The sequence below is a fragment of the Rhamphochromis sp. 'chilingali' genome (assembly GCF_963969265.1).
Source record: "Rhamphochromis sp. 'chilingali' genome assembly, chromosome: 11".
Lineage (NCBI taxonomy): Eukaryota > Metazoa > Chordata > Actinopteri > Cichliformes > Cichlidae > Rhamphochromis > Rhamphochromis sp. 'chilingali'.
The window spans coordinates 8224646-8248158 of NC_137938.1; the positions used below are offsets into that span (position 1 = coordinate 8224646).

Consider the following 23513-nt stretch of genomic DNA (forward strand, 5'->3'; position numbering starts at 1 on the left):
CAGAGGCCGGAGGCCCAAGGGCCCCCTACGGCACCGGAAGAGGCCTGACCGAGCAACAGGCGCCAGGCCCCGCAAAGTAGCCACCGGGAGTGAGCTGGTACATACGTGAGAGCCCAGCCCCGGACACCAAGAACCACCAACGCACCGACCCCTGAGGGTATCAGTTACCGGCAGGGAGTGTGGTGAGGGGAGATAGGCCTCCATACTTTGGAGGGCCTGGGAGTTCCCAGAGAGGTGGAGTCTAAGACCCGACCTGACATATAGACACAGACAAACAGGCACACACAGACACAAAAATGCATTCCCACTCTCATGCACACATGTACAAATACTTAGCACTCACCCAATGTAGGGATAGACATAAATGGACATGTACACACAATCACACTCCCCAAACATACTCTATACCTTGGGTCCAGGTACCCTCGCCCCCAGAGGGGGAAACGGCACCTAGACGCAGGAGATGTTACCCTTTCCCCCGGGGTGGAGGCAAGCAGACCGCCCCAGGCTCCGCAGCAGCAGGGAGGCCCCGCATCCCAGATCCCAATCAGACGGCCAACACCACCTTTTTCTCCCTCCCTCGTTCACCGACACATCACGGGTATGACAGTCCATTCTCCCTGCAGCACGGACTACACTGCCCATGAGGCTACATTCTTTAGGGCGATGCCTGTAACACTCTGCCTATTGCCTTCATATTAAATAGTTTTTTGAATTATAATTTTTCATTTTGCAGACTGCAAGTAGAGGTGACATGGGCCGCAAGATTGAGACACAGGCATTAGAGCCTCTTAATGCGTGTTTTGTTTGGGTTTCCCCCATCGTGGAATTCCCAAAAATAGAGAGGGGACAGCCTAATATATGAAACAGAAAAAGACTGCTGTGTAATCCATTTATTTCAACAAAGTAACTGTGTTCTGAATACCACATTTTAAACTGTTACTCATATTTTGTTTAAATACGTAACGCCGGTATATGTATTCCGTTATTCCCCAACACTGCAGACTAACTCAGTGTGGACTCTCAGAGACTCACTGTGAAGTTGTGGCCTCAGCTCTGAAGTCCAACCCCTCCCATCTGACAGAGCTGGACATGAGTGAGAACAAGCTGCAGGATTCAGCAGTGAAGCGTCTGTGTGCTGGACTGAAGAGTCCAAACTGTCGACTGGAGACTCTGAGGTGAGTTCACTGACTGCAGCTGTTGTTGTTTTTCTATATTTCAGATCTTTGATTGATGTTTGAACCTTTCTTTAGTTCCTAAATGTTCAGGATGTGTCTGAAGACAAATGTGAAGAAGTTTGAGTGCTTTCAGAAATGTTGTGTCTTTCCAAACGACTGAGCAACAGTTTTTCCTTTTGGCTGCAAATAGAAGTGATAGACTTGACAAGGGTTCATTTAAAGACTTACAGAAGTGGAGTGGTGACGGGGAGATATTTGACAGGACAGCTTTTCAGCCTCCATCAGTCAGTGAAGATGAAGTCAGTACTGATGAGGCTGTAGAGAATAGAATTCAACTTTATTGTCATTGCACTAGAGCTGGGCGATAGAACGATAACGATATGTATCGCGATATAACTTTTACTCGATAGAGAAATCAAGCTATCGCGATAGACCTCGCCGCTCTTGTCCTCTTAATAAAAAAAAAAAAAAAAAAAAAAAAAAAAAAAAAAAGGTCAGCCAATCCAAATCAAGTAGCGCAGAGCCGAACCAATCACAGCCGCAGCGTCACGTCGCGTTACGTACAGCACAAGTGCCAAGCCGCACGTGTGTTTGTTTGGGAAGCAGCCAGCGGGTAATGGAGCCAGCGCATAATGGAGGAAATGAGTGTGCCGACTAGAAAAATCAACCGAGCGTGACCGAAGAGAAAACAGATGATGGTTCCAATGCCGGAGAGATTGTCGAACGGAAGAGCCATAGAAGCTCCGTAGTGTGAAGGTATTTCGGCTATTTCAAGTCTGACAAAAAACAGAGTAGCGTGCACTGTAAATTGTGCCGAAAGCAAGTCTGGAAATACAATAAACTGGTGCATGCGTCACACTGTGCGCCACGTTATTGTTTCGGTGAAATGAATTTCTACAATACTGTTACTGTTAATTCTACTCTCTGCAGTGTTTAAATGCTTACATATACACACAGTTACTGTCCCTCCACACATACGGCTCGGTTCTGCTTCTATGCCCCAGCTTTGTTTACTTTTTCCCACCGAGGCTTCTAGACTTCTGATTGGCCAACATTTCTGCACGGTTAGGAATCTAGCGCCACCTGCTGCTTTGGCATGTTCATAGCAGCGTTTTCCTTCATTTCTGCCTTTATGTGTGGACGGGATTAGTTTTTAAAACGAAAACGGAAAATCTCCGTTTTCAAAAATACCCATGTACGTGTGGACGTAGCCTCAGTCTCTGACTGGAAGCGCTAATTCGTCATTCGGCTTTTGTCAGACTAAAGTAACTGTTAAAACTGTTTGAAAAGCTCAGCTATACAACAAGGAGAGATTGAGAATTTCCTTTTAGTTCTCAGTTTATTTGATATTGACAAAAGTTAGTCAGTTTTGTCTGTTCTTCTGTAAAACAAACTAAGATTTATTTTTAGAATTAATATTTTGTTTCTAAGTGGAATTGACAATTTAGTCTGTTTTGTTTGTTCTATTTTGAAACTTAAACGCTTTAGCGGCTGCCTTTTGTGTAGTTTGCAATATTTGCCTTTATTTATCTGAAAAAGTCTCATGTTCCTTAAGTACATCTACCCTGTTGAACTTATTATGGGAAATAAATATTTAAATAAAAACAAGCTGCTGATTATTTCACATTTTACTTGTGAGCAACGGCACATTTAAATCGTACAAATATAGTTATTTGGCTTATATCGTGATAGATATCGTTATCGCCTGAAATGAAAAAAACATATCGTGATATGAAAAAATCTCACATCGCCCAGCTCTACATTGCACATGTCACAAGTACAAGGCAACAAGATACAGTTTGCATATATATATATATATATATAAAAAAAACACCCAGCACGCCCCTGCGGGCGGTTTATCCTTCAAGCTCGGGTCCTCTACCAGAGGCCTGGGAGCTTGAGGGTCCTGCGCAGTATCTTAGCTGTTCCCAGGACTGCGCTCTTCTGGACAGAGATCTCCGATGTTGTTCCCGGGATCTGCTGGAGCCACTCGCCTAGCTTGGGAGTCACCGCACCTAGTGCTCCGATTACCACGGGGACCACCGTTACCTTCACCCTCCACATCCTCTCGAGCTCTTCTCTGAGCCCTTGGTATTTCTCCAGCTTCTCGTGTTCCTTCTTCCTGATATTGCTGTCATTGGGAACCGCTACATCGATCACTACGGCCGTCTTCTTCTGTTTGTCTACCACCACTATGTCCGGTTGGTTAGCCACCACCATTTTGTCCGTCTGTATCTGGAAGTCCCACAGGATCTTAGCTCGGTCATTCTCTACCACCCTTGGGGGCATCTCCCATTTTGACCTCGGGACTTCTAGGTTATACTCGGCACAGATGTTCCTGTACACTATGCCGGCCACTTGGTTATGGCGTTCCATGTATGCCTTGCCTGCTAGCATCTTGCACCCTGCTGTTATGTGCTGGATTGTCTCTGGGGCATCTTTACACAGCCTGCACCTGGGGTCTTGCCTGGTGTGATAGACCCCAGCCTCTATGGATCTTGTACTCAGAGCTTGTTCTTGTGCTGCCATGATTAGTGCCTCTGTGCTGTCTTTCAGTCCAGCTTTGTCCAGCCACTGGTAGGATTTCTGGATATCAGCCACCTCCTCTATCTGCCGGTGGTACATACCGTGCAGGGGCCTGTCCTTCCATGATGGTTCCTCGTCTCCCTCCTCTTTCTTGGGTTTCTGCTGCCTGAGGTATTCACTGAGCACTCGGTCAGTTGGGGCCATCTTCCCAATGTATTCTTGGATGTTCCTTGTCTCATCCTGGACTGTGGTGCTGACACTCACCAGTCCCCGGCCCCCTTCCTTCCGCTTAGCGTACAGCCTCAGGGTGCTGGACTTGGGGTGAAACCCTCCATGCATGGTCAGGAGCTTTCTTGTCTTTATGTCAGTGGCTTCTATCTCCTCCTTTGGCCAGCCTATTACCCCAGCAGGGTACCTGATCACGGGCAGGGCGTATGTGTTGATGGCCCGGATCTTGTTCTTACCATTCAGCTGACTCCTCAGGACTTGCCTGACCCTCTGCAGGTACTTGGTGGTTGCAGCCTTTCTAGCGGTCTCTTCATGGTTCCCATTTGCCTGCGGGATCCCCAGGTACTTGTAACTGTCCTCTATGTCTGCAATGTTGTCTTCTGGTAGTTCAATCCCCTCAGTTCTGACTACCTTCCCTCTCTTTGTTACCATCCGACTACACTTCTCCAGTCCGAACGACATTCCAATGTCATTGCTGTATAGCCTGGTAGTGTGGATCAGTGAATCGATGTCTCGTTCACTCTTGGCATACAGCTTGATGTCATCCATGTACAGGAGGTGGCTGACAACTGCTCCGTTCCGTAGTCGGTATCCGTAGCCAGTCTTGTTAATGATCTCACTGAGGGGGTTCAGGCCTATGCAGAACAGCAGTGGGGACAGAGCATCTCCTTGGTAGATCCCGCACTTGATGGTAACTTGTGCTATGGGCTTGGAGTTGGCCTCTAGTGTTGTACGCCACATCCCCATTGAGTTCCTGATGAAGGCTCTTAGGGTCCCATTGATCTTGTACAATTCTAGGCATTCCAGTATCCAGCTGTGGGGCATTGAGTCATAGGCCTTCTTGTAATCAATCCAGGCAGTGCACAGGTTGGTCAGTCTGGTCTTGCAGTCTCGGCTGATTGTTCTGTCTACCAGTAGCTGGTGTTTTGCACCTCTGGTATTCTTGCCAATTCCTTTCTGTGTCCCGCTCATGTATTGACCCATGTGCCTGTTCATCTTAGCCGATATGATGCCTGACAGTAGCTTCCATGTAGTACTGAGGCAGGTTATTGGTCGGTAGTTGGAGGGGACCGGTCCCTTCTTGGGGTCCTTGGGGATCAGGACCGTCCGGCCTTCAGTTAGCCATTCCGGGTGTCTCTCGTTAACTAGCAGCTGGTTCATTTGTGCTGCCAGACGCTCGTGGAGTGCAGTCAGCTTCTTCAGCCAGTAGGCGTGAACCATGTCGGGCCCTGGTGCTGTCCAACTCTTCATACTGGAGACCCTTTCTTGGATATCTGCCACTGTGATGGTTACTGGACCCTGTTCAGGGAGGTCGCTGTGGTCTGCCCTCAGATCCACTAGCCACTGAGCATTGCCGTTATGGGTTGCGTCCTTCTCCCATATGCTCTTCCAGTATTGCTCCGTCTCCAGCCTTGGTGGTGCTGTTCTCTTATTGTTCCCTTGCCACTGAGAGTACACCTTTGCTGGTTCTGTGGAGAACAGCTGGTTTATTCTCCTGCCTTCTATCTCTCTGGTGTACCTCCTCAAGCGGCTGGCCAAGGCTGTGAGTCTTTGCTTGGCAGTTTCCAAGGCCTCAGGTATGGACAGCTTGCTGTATTTCTTAGGCACCTTATTTGTCGCACCTTTCTGCAACTCTGTTAGTTGGCTAACCTCCCTCCGTGCTACTTTGATCTTGCCCTCTAGCCTCCTTCTCCATGGAGGGTACTGCCCCTTGTGGCTGTTCAACTTGTAGCCAAGCATCTCACTGATCACTGCTGCCGTACTGTAGATCAGCTTGTTAGTGTCGGTAATCGTGGTTGTAGGTATTGCCCGTAGTGCTGCATTAACATCATCTAGCAGACCTTCTGAGGGTACTTCACGTAATCTTGGTAACCGGCTACGGGGGATCCAGGTTTCAAGCTTGGCCATGATCCTATTTTTCAGGTCAGTTCCTCTCGCACTCAACGATCCTTCTCCTATCGCACTTGGGGCTATGTACCCAATCTCGGGTGGGAGTGATGATATCTCCCCCCTGACCTGGCGTCCTGACTCCTCCTTGCCGTAGCATTTGTGTTGTACCTCGTCAATCTCTAGCTGTGAGAGCAGTCCCTTCTTTCGAATGTTGGAACACTGAGCTACTAGTTGTTTCGCCGTCATTGTGGATGTTGGGTATCGAAGAATCCATAGGTCCCTCATCCTATTCATGTAGCCCCTTCCGCCGGGGTTACTTGCGTAGTAGCATTCCAACAACGCCCTGTTTTCGTCCCTTGCCCACCGATGCCTTCTTGTTCCAGTAGCCCACTTTTCGTCAGGGTGCCCTGGTTCCTCAACACCTGACGCGGACCTTGTTGATCCGGGCGACGTCCGAGCCGGCATGCCTTCATATTTATCTGTCTCGCTCATGTCTGCGGTAGGCTTGCTTAGCATAGGGGGTCTAGCCTTAGGACCCTTACTGGATACAGACGCCCCAGGCAGGAATCGAACTTGCGATCCTCTGTTCCAAAGGCGTGTAGTTTTAACCACTACGCTATCCAGCTATATATATATATATATATATATATATATATATATATATATATATATATATATATATATATATATATATATATATATATATATATATATATAATATATTTTTTTTTTTTTTTTTTTTATTAGGGGTGCAACGATATTCATATCGATATTGATCCGTTCGATACAGTGCTTTCGGTTCGGTACGCATATGTATCGAACAATACAAAATTTGTAATTTATTTTATCAACTTTCCTTCTGACGATGCTGTCTGTGTTGAGCGCTCAGTGAATCTGCGTTCGACTACTCCGCCTAGGCTGCACTGTCGAGCGCAGATCCACTGAGCGCTCAACACAGACAGCATAGTCAGAAGGAAGAGAGCAGGGCAAGCTAGCGAGACAGAAGTTAAGCTCTCCTTGCAACATGGACCTCCCCCACCCTCATTCAGATCTGGTGTTTGGAATTATTTTGGTTTTCATGTGACGTATGACCCTGAAGGTAAGCGAGTCATGGACTAAAGTAAAACAGTATGTTGGATGTGCCATGCAATGCTCAATTACATGGGTGGGAACTAGTGTGTTAGCGCAGTTAGCTCGTTAACGTGTTGGCCGTCTAGCCCCATGCACGGGGCGATCGGCGGTAGCTCGTTAACGGAGATTTGCCGTGTTGTGGCGTTAAGGTCATTTCAACGAGATTAACCTGAAAGCACTAGTGGGAACACAACGAATATGACTGCACATTTACGCCGACATCATCCTAGTGCAAAGACAAGTGGAAGCAGACAAAAACAAGCAAGCATGCTACTAACTTTAGCCGAGTCATTTAGACAGCTGTTTAATATGCTGCTGAGAATATAGCCCAGAAGATAGTATAGCTTTTATTTTGGAAAGAGCCATTTCTCTGTAATAAACTCTCTTTTCCAAAGATGAGTGACTCCTCAATCAGATACAGGGCTCGCAATATTGCTAGCCCGACGTCCCGGAGCTAGCGATTTTTTCAGTCGGGCTACCAAAATCTCTCTTCCCTGCCCGTCGGGCTATTGTAGGAAGGAAAAATATATGTCAATGCTTTTGCATTCTTTCAGAAATGTAGCTGGGTAATTATGTCATTGGCATCGGTGAGCCACTGTCAATATGTGACATATTGAAATCGCGTTTGAATTTGCGCTTGTTTTTTTGCTTTCACTTTGCAATCGTGCGAACTGTGTATAGAGAGCGACAGCACTGATCTGTGAGTGATGATAATTTGTGCACCAATTCCTCTGACATCGTCTTATTAATCGTTAGCTTACTATGCAAACATGACAAGTGAAATCTCCCGCAGCTTAAACATGTGAGAGGTTGATCGCGCAGAGAATCGCTGAGCTTATGTGAGTGCCTGTGTAAAAGCAGCAGGATATATATTTTAGTTCTGCTGAGCCAAATAAGACAGGTCAGGGTGAAGAAGTGACAGCCAAAGAAAAGCTTACCACAAAACGGAGAAGTTATGACAAATCAGACTATAAGGCAAAAAGAAAGTGCAGCTTTATGGTTTCATGGACAAAAGAATTTCTGTGGCTGCAATATGACGAGCTAAATAACCAGGGCTGCACATAAGTGGTCCGCAGGTGCGCATTCGCTGTCAAAATAAAAAACACACACAAGGGTTAGGGTTAAATTTAAAAACTGTACTTTTGAGTTAAAATATATATTTATAATTTTAATAAATGACAAATTAAAAAGGCATGAACATTTTTTTTGTATCGAAAAAATATCGAACCGTGACACCAAAGTATCGAACCGTGAATTTTGTGTATCGTTGCACCCCTAATATATATATATATATATCATGGCGGCGGGGGGCGTGGCCCGCCTCCTGTGACATCACGCTCCAAAGCCCTATACCAGTCTGTGTTTTTAATCTGTCCTGGAGCACTGCGTCTGTCCCCTCTGGCCACACTTTAATTGTCCTCACAGCAGGTTTCACACGTTGGATGAGTGGTGAATAGAGATTGACAGACCACGTGACTTTCGCGCATTGCTTTGTGGGTACCCGTGGCAACAAAATCAAAACACTGCATCAAGCGCTAGTATTTCCAGCACCAGTAATCATTAATTCTGCAGTTTTAATCGCTACTTGCATTTTATTTGCCCCAAAAACAGTTATGTACAAAACGACGGAGAACACGGCAGGTTCGTACAAAGACAGACTTGACGAAAAGGCAAAAAAAAGTACGAGGAAAAAAATCAAAGGAGTGAAAGGGTTAGACCTATACGAGCATACAGAGTGGAGTAAGGACGTTAGCGTGCTGCCCAACTTTCATCACGCACATATTTATTATCATATGGTCCTAAGTGTGAGTACATACACTCACAAAATGTTTAGTAACTTCAGATCCCTGCAACAAGCCCAGGTCCAGTTTACTGGTGATTTGGACTATTCCATTTCACAGCTGTTGTTAATTTTTTTTCCTTTATCTCCTGTACAGGCCAACGCGTCTATTTGTTGTTTCAGGTTGTAGTATTACACAACATTTTCAGATCTAATAGAAATAAAATAAGTGTTTCGTAATTCATTCAATTTATTGTCTTTATTTATAACTGGCATTATTGTTTCATTCTATTATAGAATCTTACAAGAAAGAGGAAAAATTCTATTCCATTATGCTTTATTAGCTGCTTCGGTGAAAAACAAATCAACAATGCAAAAAAAAACAAAAAAAACATTGCAAAATAACTGGAAAACAGTTATTCATCACTTGATTGCTTCAATACAACACTTGGGCACATATATGTGGGACTTTTCGTGGCTGTTTTCATCTCGCACTCTCTCTTAACCAATCAAATCCCGCTGTGGTAGCAGCTATAAACTCTGTCTGACCCAGGTTGATAGAGGGTGCCCAGTCTGGATCGCATTCCAGCATTTTGTAGGCTGGTTTTCCTACAAAACACAACAAACATTAGCCCGCAAAGCCACAGTGAACAAAGCAGCATAGCGCAACGAATTCAATTCGATTCAATATAAGACTTATTTGTAACCTACATCAACAATTATGTTATGATAAATTACGTAACAACTACAACAGGATGTGAATGAGGCAGCGCAGAGCAGCCTAACACAGGCACAAACATAACAACAAAGCAGGCTCTGTGAGAGGATTTCAAACAGAAGCTGGAGAAGAGAAAGGACTCTGTTGGAATGACTACAGAAAGCAGGCAGCTGAGACCAGTCCAAGTGTTTCCATGGAGCCCAGTCTAACATTCATTTATACACTAACGTACAGAAGTGAATGAATCCATAGTTTCAAATGTAGAAATAGTACTCAGTTCATTTACAGAGTTTAATACAGTTCATGAGGAAATGTTCAAAACAGCAGCTGAGAAGAAATCTGCTTCACAAAGTTGGATCCAATTCCAATAGTTTGTGATGCAATTGAATGGAGCATGAGCAGTTCACTGCCTAACTCTAATGAAAATGTTTATTGACGTGTGAATTCATTCTTCAACACTCGATTCTGCCTGAACAACGTGAAAACTTTTCTTATTTTTGTGTAACACAATTCGTTTCAACTTTGTTTTATTAATTTCAACAATGACATACAAAGTTAGCAACAGCTAAGTCCATCTTGATTTCAGAACAGTGGTATGTCCATTATACCCTCCAACCCCCCAACCCAAATTCTCCCCCTACCAGGTCTACAATAGACAAAGCACTGCAGAAAACCAGTTTCTGCCCACACACACACACACACACACACACACACACACACACACACACACAAACCCCCCCCCCCCAAAAAAAACAAAAAAAACAAAAAAAAAAAACCAACACCTCAGGACCCATACACATAACAAGCATAACCCCCAAAAAACAACAACAACCACAACTCCCCCCCCCCCTCCCCCCGCCCCGTAACCAAACAGACAAACAAAAACAAACAAAACAAAAACAGAGAAAACAAATAACAGAGAAAGGACCAAGCAAAACAAAAGGAAAAACAAATAGATAAGGTATAAATAAGATTAAAAAAAAACAACAAAAAAAACATTATAATGTAGCTTCGCTCAGTTCACTGCAGACTCAGGAAGTAAAGTAATAGTGTCGACCAGCAAGAGAAATGATTTCCAGATTTTATTAAATTCCCTAATAGAACCTTTTAGAGAGAATCTAAGTTTTTCCAGCTTTAAGTTAAAGAGTACATCTCTCACCCAATGGTCATGAGTTGGGGGGTGGGGAAGCTTCCACTTCAACAGAATAAGCCTCCGGGCCAGTAAAGTGGTAAAGGCTAGGGCCTGTTTGAGGGGACCAGATAAGTTCAAGTCAGGAGGAATGCCAAAAATTGCAGAGAGTGGGTTAGGAAGGACAGTCTGGCCATATGCTTGGCTAAGTGTGTCGAATATATTCCTCCAAAATGCACTCAGTTTCGAACATGACCAAAACATGTGGACATGGTTGGCAGGCGATAGTCCACATCTGCTACAGGCATCACTGATGGTTGGATAGATTTTAGATAATTTTGCGTTTGTATAGTGTACTTTATAGACCACCTTACACTGAATCAAAGCATGACGAGCACAAATTGAAGACGAGTGAATCAATTTCAAAGCACGATCCCACTGCTGTTCTGGCAGGGTTGTCTGAAGCTCTTCCTCCCATCTCAACTTAATATGAGAAATGGATTTGGGGACCAAAACATCTAGTATTTTATACAAGGCTGATATCAGTCTGTTTTGATGAGGGTTCGTCTGCAGGATGATATCCAGATTTGTTTCTGGAGGCCGATTGGGAAAGTGAGGGAACTGCGTTTTTACAAAATTTCTAGCCTGAAGATAGCGAAAAAAGTTGGAGTTAGGCAGGTCGTATTTGGACGATAGGTCAGCAAAAGATAGAAAGGTGTCCTGACTATACAAGTCCTTAACAGTCCTAAGTCCGTTATCTTTCCAACTACTAAAGGCCGCATCAGTGTTTGAAGGTGCAAAATTAAAATTTTTTGATAAAGGTGTTAGCAAAGACGGTCCAAGTAGCCCGAAGTATTTTCTGAACTGTCGCCAAATAGTTACTGTTTCCTTAGCTATTAGATTATCCCCAACAAGGGTTGGAGAAAAAGGGAGTGATGAGCTGAGTATTGATGATAATGAGTAACAGCTAGATGCAGTTTCCATTTGTACCCAGGCTGTTACAGGGGGGTCGTTATGAACCCATTGTAAAAGTTTTTGTATGTTAGCTGCCCAATAGTAGTGTCTAAAATTGGGCAAACCAAGACCACCATCACTTTTAGAGGACTGAAGAATAGACTTGCAAATTCTAGCTTGTTTCCCTCCCCATATGAAATGTAACAGAATCTTTTCTAACTTGTCAAAAAATGCCTTGGTAAGAAAAATCGGGACATGTTGAAAAAGATACAAGAATTTTGGGAGGACACTCATCTTTATCAGGTTAACTCTCCCTGCCACTGACAATGGTAGAGAAGTCCAACGGTCACAATCTTTCCCAACATTTTCTAGTAGGGATAGAAAATTCTCCCTCATCATTTTATGTATAGAAGAGGAAATAAAAACCCCCAAATATCTAAATCCGGTTTCTGTCCACTTAAAAGGCACTATTGAGTGGGGAAGAGCTCTGGCCAGGGAATTAAGGGGTTGCAACTCACTTTTTTGATAATTGACCTTATATCCTGACAGTGTACCATATTGGTCCAGTATGTCAAAAAACACCGGGAATGAGTTTAGAGGGTCAGAAATGTACAGGAGCAAGTCATCTGCATAAAGGGAGAGTTTGTGAGTCACACCGAACCTTGTAATGCCTTTAAATCTATCCTCTGAACGCAGCCATATTGCAAGAGGCTCGATAGCAATGGCGAATAGGAGGGGTGAGAGAGGGCACCCTTGCCTAGTGCCCCTCTCAAGTGGAAAAGGCAAAGACAAGTTGTTGTTAGTACGAATACAGGTGGATGGCGAGGAATATAGTAGCTTAACCCAGAGAATAAAGTCAGCCCCCAAGCCAAACCTATCCATCACCTCATAGAGGAAGCTCCACTCGACGCGGTCGAAAGCTTTCTCCGCGTCAAGAGATACCACAACCTCTGGAATTGAGTTGCACGATGTATGGATAATATTCAAGAGGCGTCTTGAATTGTCATATGAGTGCCTGCCGGCCATAAACCCCGTCTGGTCAAAGGCGATAATTTGTGACAGAACACGTTGTAGCCTAAGTGCGAGGATTTTAGATAGTATTTTAAAATCAATATTTAAAAGAGAAATTGGTCTGTAACTACTGCACAACAAGGGATCCTTATCCTTTTTCAAGATTAAACAAATAGTAGCTTCGGACAAAGTCTTGGGTAATTGACATTTTGAAAAGGCTTCATTATACATATCTTTCAACAACGGTGCCATAAGATCAGAATTGACTTTATAGTATTCTGCAGAGTAACCGTCAGGGCCCGGCGATTTACCTGTGTTTAAGAATTTAATGGCTTCTTGTACCTCTACTACAGTGATAGGTCCCCCTAATCCTTTCGTCAGATCTCTATCTATTCTTGGAAAATGTATATTTTGGAGAGTTTCTTCTGATAGAGGGGGAGAACTTGAAGTGTACAGATTGGAATAGAAACTTACAAATACTTCATTAATTCCCTCTGGGTCCGATATTATGTCACCAGCAGCAGACTTGACCTTTGGGATTAGCTTAGAGGTTGCTTCGGCACGGGCTTGATAAGCCAGAAGTTTCCCTGCCTTGTCGCCAGATTCAAAAAAGCGTTGCTTAGTCTTAATTAATTGAACCATAGCTGTTGCGGTGGTGGTTAAATTAAGACTGGCTTGAACTTTCACACGTTCTGTATAGAGGTTAGGATCTGGGTTTGATGCATATCTGCCATCTAGATCTTTGATCTTATTCAATAAACTGGACGTGTAAGTTAACTCTTTCTTCTTTAAATTTGACACAAATCCTATAAGCTGGCCTCTCATGTAGGCTTTCGACGTTTCCCATAATACACCTCTTGACACTTCAGTAGAATCGTTCAACTCAAGGAAAAGTGAGAACTGTGATCTCAAAAAATGTGTGTAGTCATCCCTTATCAACAGGCTAGAGTTAAATCTCCAATGTTTAATGGGTCGAGACGGGGTCGCTAATACCACATCAAAAGAAACTGGTGAATGATCTGAAATGGCGATAGCATGATACTGACAATGGCTAATTTTACAGAGAAACCTAATATCAACAAGAAAAAAGTCTATACGTGTATATGTACGGTGGGGATGAGAGAAAAAGGAAAATGCCTTAGTAGTGGGATTCGCATGTCGCCATGGATCCACAATCCCCAGCTGAGTTTTGAAAAATTCTAGGGTTTTAGCAGATTTATTCAGGGAACAGGCCTTAGTTGACGATCTATCCAACAGAGTGTCCTGAACCAAGTTAAAATCACCTCCAATAATAAGATGATAGTTTTCCAGATTTGGAAGTGAAGAGAAAAGTTTAGCTATAAAAGAGTCGTCATCCCAGTTCGGCCCGTACACGCTAGCCAGTATCACAAGTGAGCCCTGCAAGTTTCCTGACACAAATGTGAAACGGCCATCTGGATCAGCAATAACTTTATGTTGCTCAAACAGAATATTATTACGAATAAGTATAGCTGTCCCTCTGGCCTTGGCGTTAAATTTGGAATGATATATATTGCCGATCCAGTTTCTCTTGAGTCGCCTCACTTCTCTGTTGCAGAGATGTGTCTCTTGAAGAAAAAACACATCTCCTTTAAGCTGCTGTAAATGCGCCATAACTTTGTTAACTTTGGTTGCATTCCCCACCCCTCTCACATTCCAGGAGACAATTCTAAGACCATTGATTGTGCTCGACATACCTTACTATATTCAGACAGGTCTTTGGTTTGACAAGTTGACCGTGGCCAGGGGAAAGCTGGTGTCTGTATTTGAGGTAGTAGACTGAACAGAACAGGGGGAAAAAAGAGAAAAAAAAAAAAAAACAGAAAAAAAAAGTAAATAAAATAAAATAAATAAGACACAACAACAACAACAGAAAAAACATAAAACAAGGCAATACATACATGCAGATCGAACAACATAAATTGGACCTGGATACCCCCGAAAACAAAACTTGCAAGTGTCCATTGCACAGCAGGGTGTAAACATTCCCATGTGAAGACTTCGCCATCACAACTCTTATCAAATGGCTTGCTTCCCTGTGGCGGCAAGGTCTCACTATGAAAATATGCCTTGTCAATATTCTGCTAGAAAAAATTGAGGAACTAGGATGTATCTTACTATACAAAAACGGACAGAAGAAAAGCACAAAAAAGGCAGGCTGGGGTATTGTTGTCCCCCATTTGTACATGGCAGGAATCAAACTGTAGGAGAGGCAATAATAATGAAAAAATGTGTGTTTATATAAAGTAAAACAGTATATACATATATGTATACGTAGCAGACTAGCATGCCAACAGTGATATTAGAACAAAATATAAACAGGGGTATTATAAAGGAAAATGAGAGAAAAACAGAAAAAACAATGAGGTTAGAATTACTCAAACCATGCTGTCCTCTAGGTACCAAACATCAAACTAAAATGTCATGAGCCCTTCTATGGAAGTGGCAGGATCCAACCATGACCCTCAGATCAGGTTTCCAGAATGTTAGAACTCAGGGGACGGTGTAAGGCGATATAGCTCCGAGCGTCGCCTGGTGACGCCAGTCGCTTCCGATTCCCTTCGTCAGTCATAACGAACAGTTTAGCCGGGTAGCGAAGCTGAGGCTTGAGTCCAAGATCGTACAACTCCTTCATAACTCCGCGGTAAGCGGACCGTTGTTCCAGCACCTCAGGGCAATAGTCCTCGACAATATGGATGGGGGTGTCCTTATATTTCAGTTTACCCCGCATTTCCCGAGCTTTGCGCACAACGAGCTCACGGGTCTGGTAGCTATGGAAACAGACAACAACCGCTCGGGGTTTCGCGTTGGGGCCTGGTCTTGCCACCAGTGCCCGGTGGGCTCGATCCAACTCCGGGGCCGTTTTCAAAACGTCCACTCCAAATATGTCCACAAGCACCTGAGAAAAGAACACAGTCGGCCTGGGCCATTCAATATTTTCAGGGACCCCCAAGAGGCGAATATTGTTGCGGCGGCTCCTGCTTTCAACGTCGATTAGCCTAGCTCTCAGCTTCTCGTTATCCTCCGCCACCACCGCTAACTTAGCCACCACGTTCTGGAGCTCCGCGCTCGTAGTTGTGGCCATAGTTTCCAAGGCTGTAATCCGTTGGTCATGGTTGTTGAGAGTCGTTTGGATGCTGTCCAGCTTGTTTTCAAGTCGCTGAACGGATGTCTTGAATTCTGCCGAAAGCGAGGCTTTGTGCTCGTCCAGCGTGGTCTTTAGCATAGCCATGATGGCTTCATTAGCCGCAGCGAGCTCATCTCTTTTTTGCTCCTGGTTCCTGGTGTTTCTACTGGTCATCTTGGCAGATGTAACACAATTCAATGCACTGAAGCATCGAATTGTTCCATTATCCAACAATGAAAACAGGAAACAGAGACAGCTGGCCTTCAAAGTAAAAGCTGCTCCTTTTGAAACATGTTGGTGGTAAAATGTAAGAAGAGCTGAAGCACATAAATGATCTACGTGCCAAAATATTAAACACAGTTGATATATTTGTGTGAGTGTTGCACAGCTGATGGCCGATGGCTGCTCCTACTGGAGTGTTGTGAGTGTTGAGATTCAAATGTAGATATAATAATGTACATATAGCACAGTTTCCTGTTCCAGATCAGCTGATCAGAGTTGGGCCAATCTGCTCTGAGCATGCTCAGTCTGAGTTATGGAGCCGCATACTACGAATCACCATGGCAACGAGTAATTATAGAGCAGAGGCTCCGTGTGAATCCAGAGGAGCAGAAATATGAATAATGACAGTAGATGTTTGTGTGAAAGTGCTGGAAGCAAATGAGTGTGTGATGTTCTTTCAGTGTTGCACTTTGTAGACGCTCCCTGAGCACTGGTCTCACAGCCAGCTGCACATAGAGACCAGTGTTGTTAGTCCAGGTCAGAAGATGACTTGTTGGAATGAAAATGAGCTTGTAGTTTGTCTGCTTTAATAATGTGACTGGAAAAAGGTGTTGGACTTCAAATGTGTCCATTTCTTTCACACTTCACCTTTAAAAGTGAAGCCATGTGGTTCCTGGAAGGAAAAACACGACTTTTTCAAGTCGTTGTCCTGTTTTTATGAGAAATGTACGACTTTAATGTGAAACATTCAGAGTTTTTTCTCTTGTTGTGTTTGTTTGAAGCTGCTTCCTGTTGGCTTCAGCTGTTTGGAGTTTCCATTTTCTAAACTTCTACATTCTGAACCTTCTTCACCTCTCAACAGATGATGAAACACTGAATGATTTCAAGCTCACAATTTGTCTAATAAACTTACATCTTTCATTCTTTATACAGATTGGTGAGCTGTGGTTTGTCAAAGATCAGCTGTGATTATCTGGCAGCAGCGCTGTGGTCCAACCCCTCCCATCTGAGAGAGCTGGACCTGCGTAACAACAACAAGCTGCAGGATCCAGGAGTGAAGCATCTGTGTGGTTTCCTGAAGAGTCCAGGATGTAAACTTGAAACTCTGAGGTCAGTCAGCATGTTTTAGTTGTGCTGAGATGAATATGATGTGAAAGTTGTGCTGACACTAAACTGCAGACATCAGGCTGATATTATACTGATCCACACTGAGGATCTTCATGGTAAAGTCTGTTTTCTTCTTCTCTGGTTTAGTCCATTGACTGTAGCAGAACAATGTTCACATTTCAAACAGTGATACTCAACATATGGCCCGCGGCCCACACGCGGCCTGCCCACCTTTCCTAATTCAGAGAGAGGGACCCTGATTAACTGTGCAGCTTCTTCCTCACAGTTCTAAGTATCAGACACAACAATGAATAATCCACAGCTGACTGTCTTTAGCAGGTCAAAGGTCACAGCACACAGCAGACAGTCAGAAATATTCTAACTCTGATCATTTATCAGTTGTGACACTGTGAGACTTGATCAGAGGTGTGATCATCACAGCAGAGGCCTTTGTGTCAAAGTCACTGAGGATCAAACAGAAACACATGAAGCAGATTTTCCTCTTCTGGCTTTTTATAGCAGATAACCTTCAAAATATTCTGCAGTCGATCAAAAACTGAAGCAAACCATGAATCAACATGTGAACATGACCTGATGCTGCTGAAGTGAAGCAAAGTTACAGAGGTTTGATTACAGACACAGCTGAGAGTTTGTAATCTGTCATCATTTTAAAAAGTTTCCATGGAACAGCAGAAATGAGGCTTTCCTGTCAGAGGCTGACAGCACTGAACACAACAGCAGACTGGTGGCTAATAAACAGTGAATGATGCAGAAACAGATGTTTGAAGCTGTTCTTGGAGTACACTGAGAGAGAGAGAGCTGTGCAGGCAGGAACAGCCAAAGTCAGAGAGAATTCATGAGCATATTTATCAAACGTGAAGCAGAGTTTGGATCTTCTTCTGCTGCTGGTTCACTCAGTTTTGGTTGGAGACAGATGAAACCTGCAGCTTCAGGATCTGTGAGCTGTCCACTTTCAGCCCCGATGGCGTGTCCGTGTACGTGCCGTCGAGTGAACGATCCACGCTCTGTGTTTCCATCTTTGTGTGTTTAGCTGCTCTCATTTACTGTTTGCTGCTTGTTGAAATAGTTTGTGAGCTTTAACCTGAGATTCTGGCAAAATACATTTATATTAAACATCGATTCAGGATTGAATGAATCAACATCGTTTTATTCAAATTAAAACCATTTAAATGGGAACATTAATTTTTTACACCCGCCTCTAATGCTGGGTAATGTCAGCCGGTCCATGTGCAACTGGCTGTGAGGCTCCGGGAGCGTCTACAAAGTGCAACACTGAAAGAACATCATCCATAAATATTGAGTAATAACTGGACTCTCATACAGCCAGACTCAAATGCCTTTAAACATCAGCTTATCCTGCTGATCCAAGTCCAACACTGAGTTTGTAAAAACATGTTTGTCAATCATTTTGTTTGGTTTCTGAAGAAAATGATTCAATAACTTGCTGCTAATACACAACATTTCATCATATTTCCTCATAACCCTCTTTTGTCTGACCATTTGATCCCATTTGAATTTGCAATAAAGGATCCACAGAGTTTGGTGACAATAATGACAGTAGATGTTTGTGAAGCTCTGAACAGATGATGAAACACTGAATGATTTCAAGCTCACACTTTGTCTAATAAACTTACACCTTTCATTCTTTATACAGATTGAAGGACTGTGGTTTGTCAGATATTGGCCTTGATTATCTGGCAGCAGCGCTGAAGTCCAACCCCTCGTATCTCACAGAGGTGGACCTGAGTGGAACCTACAGCAACCTGCAGGGTTCAGGAGTGAAGCATCTGTGTGGTTTCCTGGAGAATCCACGATGTCGATTTGAAACTCTGAGGTCAGTCAGCATGTTTTAGTTGTGCTGAGATGAATATGATGTGAAAGTTGTGCTGACACTGAACTGCAGACATCAGGCTGATATTATACTGATCCACACTGAGGATCTTCATGGTAAAGTCTGTTTTCTTCTTCTCTGGTTTAGTCCATTGACTGTAGCAGAACAATGTACACATTTCAAACAGTGATACTCAACGTATGGCCCACGGCCCACATGCGGCCTGCCCACCTTTCCTAATTCAGAGAGAGGGGACCCTGATTAACTGTGTAGCTTCTTCCTCACAGTTCTAAGTATCAGACACAACAATGAATAATCCACAGCTGACTCTCTTTAGCAGGTCAAAGGTCACGGCACACAGCAATCTGTGAAACAGTTTGGAGCAGGAATTCTTGCACATTTACAAACTGACACTGCTGCATGGCATGCTGGGTAATGCTAGCTGCTCAGGTATGGGCGTGCTAACGGCTGTGAGGCTCCCAGGCTGCAGAACACCGAAGAAGAGAAAAGAGAGGTGGAGGATGAAGAAAAGAGGCGGAGATGAAGCAGAAGTTTAGCTCCAGAGAGGAGCTGTGTCTGTGTGGGCGGGGCTCAGGCAGCTCCGCCCACACAGTGAAGCAGGTGAAGAGTAATAAATGAAGACAGCGGACAGGATTTGATAAGCTGATGTACAAACACGTTGAATGATGGTGGCAGCTACAGAAACAGGTCCATACAGACTGAAGCGTGTCTCCTTTGCATCGTCCATATTTGATACTGAGAGTTTCCAGAAGAGCAAACATCAAACACGCCTCCAAACATGTGACGAGTCAGACTGACATCATTTCTACAGAGAACAGTGTGAGCTCTCAGCAGGTCACTTCAATAAGAAGGACAAACAGTGCAGCAGGAATGACTAAACCCACTAACAGTCTGATATCCCCGTGTTCCTGTTGCATCATCATTAATGCTGCTCCACCACCATCACTGCAGCTGACCAATCAGCCTTTGTCACGTCATGTGATGCTCTGTGACTCAGACTGGAGAAATGCTAAATGGCTAACCTGAGAAACAGTCAAAGTACTGATGATTCCTACAAAGTGTGTGTGTTCAGTATGAGATGAGTGTGAATGAAATCATGGAGGAGCGGGCCGTGGCTGCTCTCACACACATTTGCTGCAGGGGCGGATCTACTGAAATGTTCTTAGGGGGGCAAAATCAAAGCCATTATTGTTGACACATATGCAGCTGTTACATCCTGTAATATGCATTAAATATGGTTCAAATACATTAAATGCATATATATACATGTTTCATATAAATATAGTCTACAACTGTGTTTTATTCAGCCCACATAATGAAACTGTTCAGTCAGATAAAGACAGAAGGCGTTTTCCACGTCCCTCTGCTCAGTGTTAAAGTGCTGATGATGTTCAAGCTCAGACAGCAGGAGGGATTTCTAAGCATCCTTCACTGATCCACAACAAAGGTCCAGAGTTTGATCCCTCCTAGTAGGACAGGAAACATACTGATAAGAGTTTCAAAGTGTCTTTGTAAGCAGACATGATTGACATGAGCCAGTCTGAGTTTGGTTCCTGCAGTTTGTGCTTCATAAACAGAGCTGAAGCAGAGGCAACGTGTGCCTGCAGGTGAATGTACACTGCTGTTATAAGAGCTGTGGAAACTCGGGTCAAAAGGACGTAACCATACTGCTGACAGTTCCAGGACAGTCACAGAGTTACAGAATCATTTGTGAACATAAAGACAGAAAGCTCATCCAAATCCTGGGATTAAAAGTCTGTCCTGGTGGTGTCCAGTCAAACACGTCTCTGTGAAAGCTTCAATCCAACAGGCTCCAAAATCCTTCTGCTCATTTCCTCGCCGGGTTCTTGATGCTCCTGTACCATCTCTCTGTCATCCTCCTCGCTCCCTCTTTGCACTCACAGTCTTTGTGCATCATTAACACTCACATGTGGAAAACCAAAGTTTTACTGGGCAGAAGATGATCATCAGTGACGCTGTCTTTAAAATACTCTTGTTAGAAATGTACAATTTTAATGTGAAACATTCAGAGTTTTTTCTCTTGTTGTGTTTGTTTGAAGCTGCTTCCTGTTGGCTTCAGCTGTTTGGAGTTTCCATTTTCTAAACTTCTACATTCTGAACCTTCTTCAGCTCTCAACAGATGATGAAACACTGAATGATTTCAAGCACTTTGTCTAATAAACTTACATCGTTCATTCTTTATACAGATTGGTGAGCTGTGATTTGTCAGAGATCAGCTGTGATTATCTGGAAGCAGTGCTGAAGCTCAACCCTTCGTATCCCAGAGAGGTGGACCTGAGCTCCAACAAGCTGCAGGATTCAGGAGTGAAGCAGCTGTGTGTTCTTCTGGGGAAACCACAACATCGAATTGAAACTCTGAGGTCAGTCTCCACGTTTTAGTTGTGCTGACACTGTCGATCTGTGGAACTAAAACCTTTATACAGGAAGTCTGGTTCAGCTCTTTGTAGACCTTCTAATCTCTGATCCTCTGAGTCTTACTCAGTAGATGCAGAGTCCAGGTGTCTTCCCTGCTTGTCCTGATACAAACAAACCTGAGTAACCTTGCAGGTCAGATCTCATCAGTCACACCTGTTATGGCAGCTCTCCTCTAGATTGTAGTTCTTGTTAACCTGGGATGGTTTTAGAAGCTTGGACCACAGACTCCAAGGGAAGATATTACTGGGAACCTATTAGACCCATTAAACACTAACATAGATGAATACTCAGATTTAAACCTTTATTGTTTCACAAAGGGTTAAAAAGGGAACGTCCACAGTTTAGACTGCAGCAGATTTTATTAAAGCAGTTTGACAGGAGCAAAGCAAAAAATACAAAGAATAAGTGTTTAAAATATTAATACATATAACATAATAATAAAAGTGTGCTGGTCTTTCTCGGGTGGAGCAGAGACAGAGTGAAGTCTTCCAGGCTTTAGTGCAGACTTCCCTGACAGAGGCTGGACTCCATGGTCTGCACAGGAGGCTTCTACACTGTGTGGAGGTGACTCCTGGACTTGAAGACAGGCTGCAGGTACATGTGTGATGAAGAGGACCTACAACAGTGTGATGGAGCTGCAGGTCTTAAGGAAGTCCTGCTGTCCTGTCCCACCCTCATCTGTACTTCCTCTGTCTTCTCTGGACTTGTCCTCCTGTTTCAGGAACAGCACTGCTTCATGCCGAGGGTGGACGGGAGCGTTGGCTCTGATTCTTTTACCGTCCACCACAAGGAGACACTGATGCTGACCTCCTGATTCATCTGCATGTGTTCTGCTTCACACTGCTCACCTCCACCAAAGACTTCACAAACGTCTTCTTTCTTTGAGTCCAGTTTGTCCCACAAACACTTCCAAATCTCCTCCTCTGAGATTCTGCAGCTTCTTGCAGTGTGACTCAGCTGACTTCTGACAGACCACAGACTGGCACAGCATCCACATGTGTCTCCTTTCAAACAGGCTCTTGATGTTTCCTCCCACATCATGCTTGCCAGTCAGTCTCCTTTGTTCTCCAGCTCTGTAGCTCCAGCTGATGAAGCTTCAGTTTTCCATGTTGGTAACAGTAAACTACATCCTCTGCTGTCAGCTGGGTAACTAAACAGAGCTGCAGCACGTCTCTGCGGTGGTGCTACATCCAGCCTGCAGACGGCCATCTACATGTTGTAGTGGTTTACAGTCACTAGGGGGCGCTGTCCCAGCCATGCGGGCAGTGGGCTGCTCTGGTTGTGCTGTTGTTGGTGAAGCTGAAGTGAAAGCGAGAGTTAAAACACTGAACAGTGTCTACTGAGCTTCTCATGCTATTCTCATGCTCAAAGAAGTTTAACAGGAAGGACAACTCGTCCATCAGGCGTCCAGCTGTCCGTGACCGTGTCCACAGCAGAGTGTGACCGAGGCTTCATGCTAACACGCACACATGAAGCTAATACCACCACGAGCAGCTGCTCAGTGGATTTGGAGGAGAAATGTCTGCAGCTTGTCACAGGCAGTATGCAGAATGTGGATTTCCACAAAGACTGTGGAGAGCTCGTCCCACACTCTAAATCCACACTTGTCTGCACAAAACTTCTCACACGTTCCCGTCACAAGTGTCTTCTAAGTGAAGCTACCAGGTTCAGGTCCAGCTTGTTTATCTGGAGCTGCAGTAGATGATCCATCCTCACAAAGCAACACAGACAGCAGATATGCAAACACACCACACAACCAAAGGATTCTCTCTGCATGTCTGTGGCTGATGCTGCTGGAACAAAGCTGTTTGAAACCTTGTTGTTCTGCACTTTGGGACCAGAAGAGGAAACTGAAGCTCTGTGCAGAGGGTTCAATGGAAGCAGCCAAGCGCTGTAAGTGTCTGCTGTACAGGGATGCTGGTTCAGCTGTGGCTCAGTTTCACAGTGTGACTCAATAAAAGCAGCAGGAAATCAAAGCTTGATGCTTTCATCAGTGTGGAAATAAGAAAGTTTCCTGTGACAGACGCTGGAGCTCTCTCAGCTTCACAGTTTCAGCTTCAAACTTCTTCCAACATGTTTCTAACATGGCCACATTCCACCTTAATGGAGCTGATATCTTGTGCATTAGCACATTTTCTAAAGGCAGCGATCACATCTTTAGTTTTGGATGTTTAACTGCAGATTG

The 23513-nt window shown here is 44.1% G+C and overlaps 1 protein-coding gene across 11 annotated transcripts in view; it reads left to right on the forward strand.

Moving 5' to 3' along the window:
• The window catches only part of LOC308406529 (NACHT, LRR and PYD domains-containing protein 12-like), a 108063-nt gene that overhangs the window by 16216 nt on the left and 68334 nt on the right, over positions 1-23513 (forward strand). For 7 of the 11 annotated variants that reach the window (XM_080897592.1, XM_080897597.1, XM_080897601.1 and 4 more), the window contains 4 exons: positions 1005-1178; positions 16846-17022; positions 18695-18874; positions 21100-21273. In XM_080897592.1, the coding sequence (XP_080753718.1) occupies positions 1005-1178; positions 16846-17022; positions 18695-18874; positions 21100-21273 (705 nt within the window). The remainder of the gene's footprint in view (positions 1-1004; positions 1179-16845; positions 17023-18694; positions 18875-21099; positions 21274-23513) is intronic. The other 4 variants (XM_080897602.1, XM_080897594.1, XM_080897600.1 and 1 more) reach the window with 3 other exon arrangements.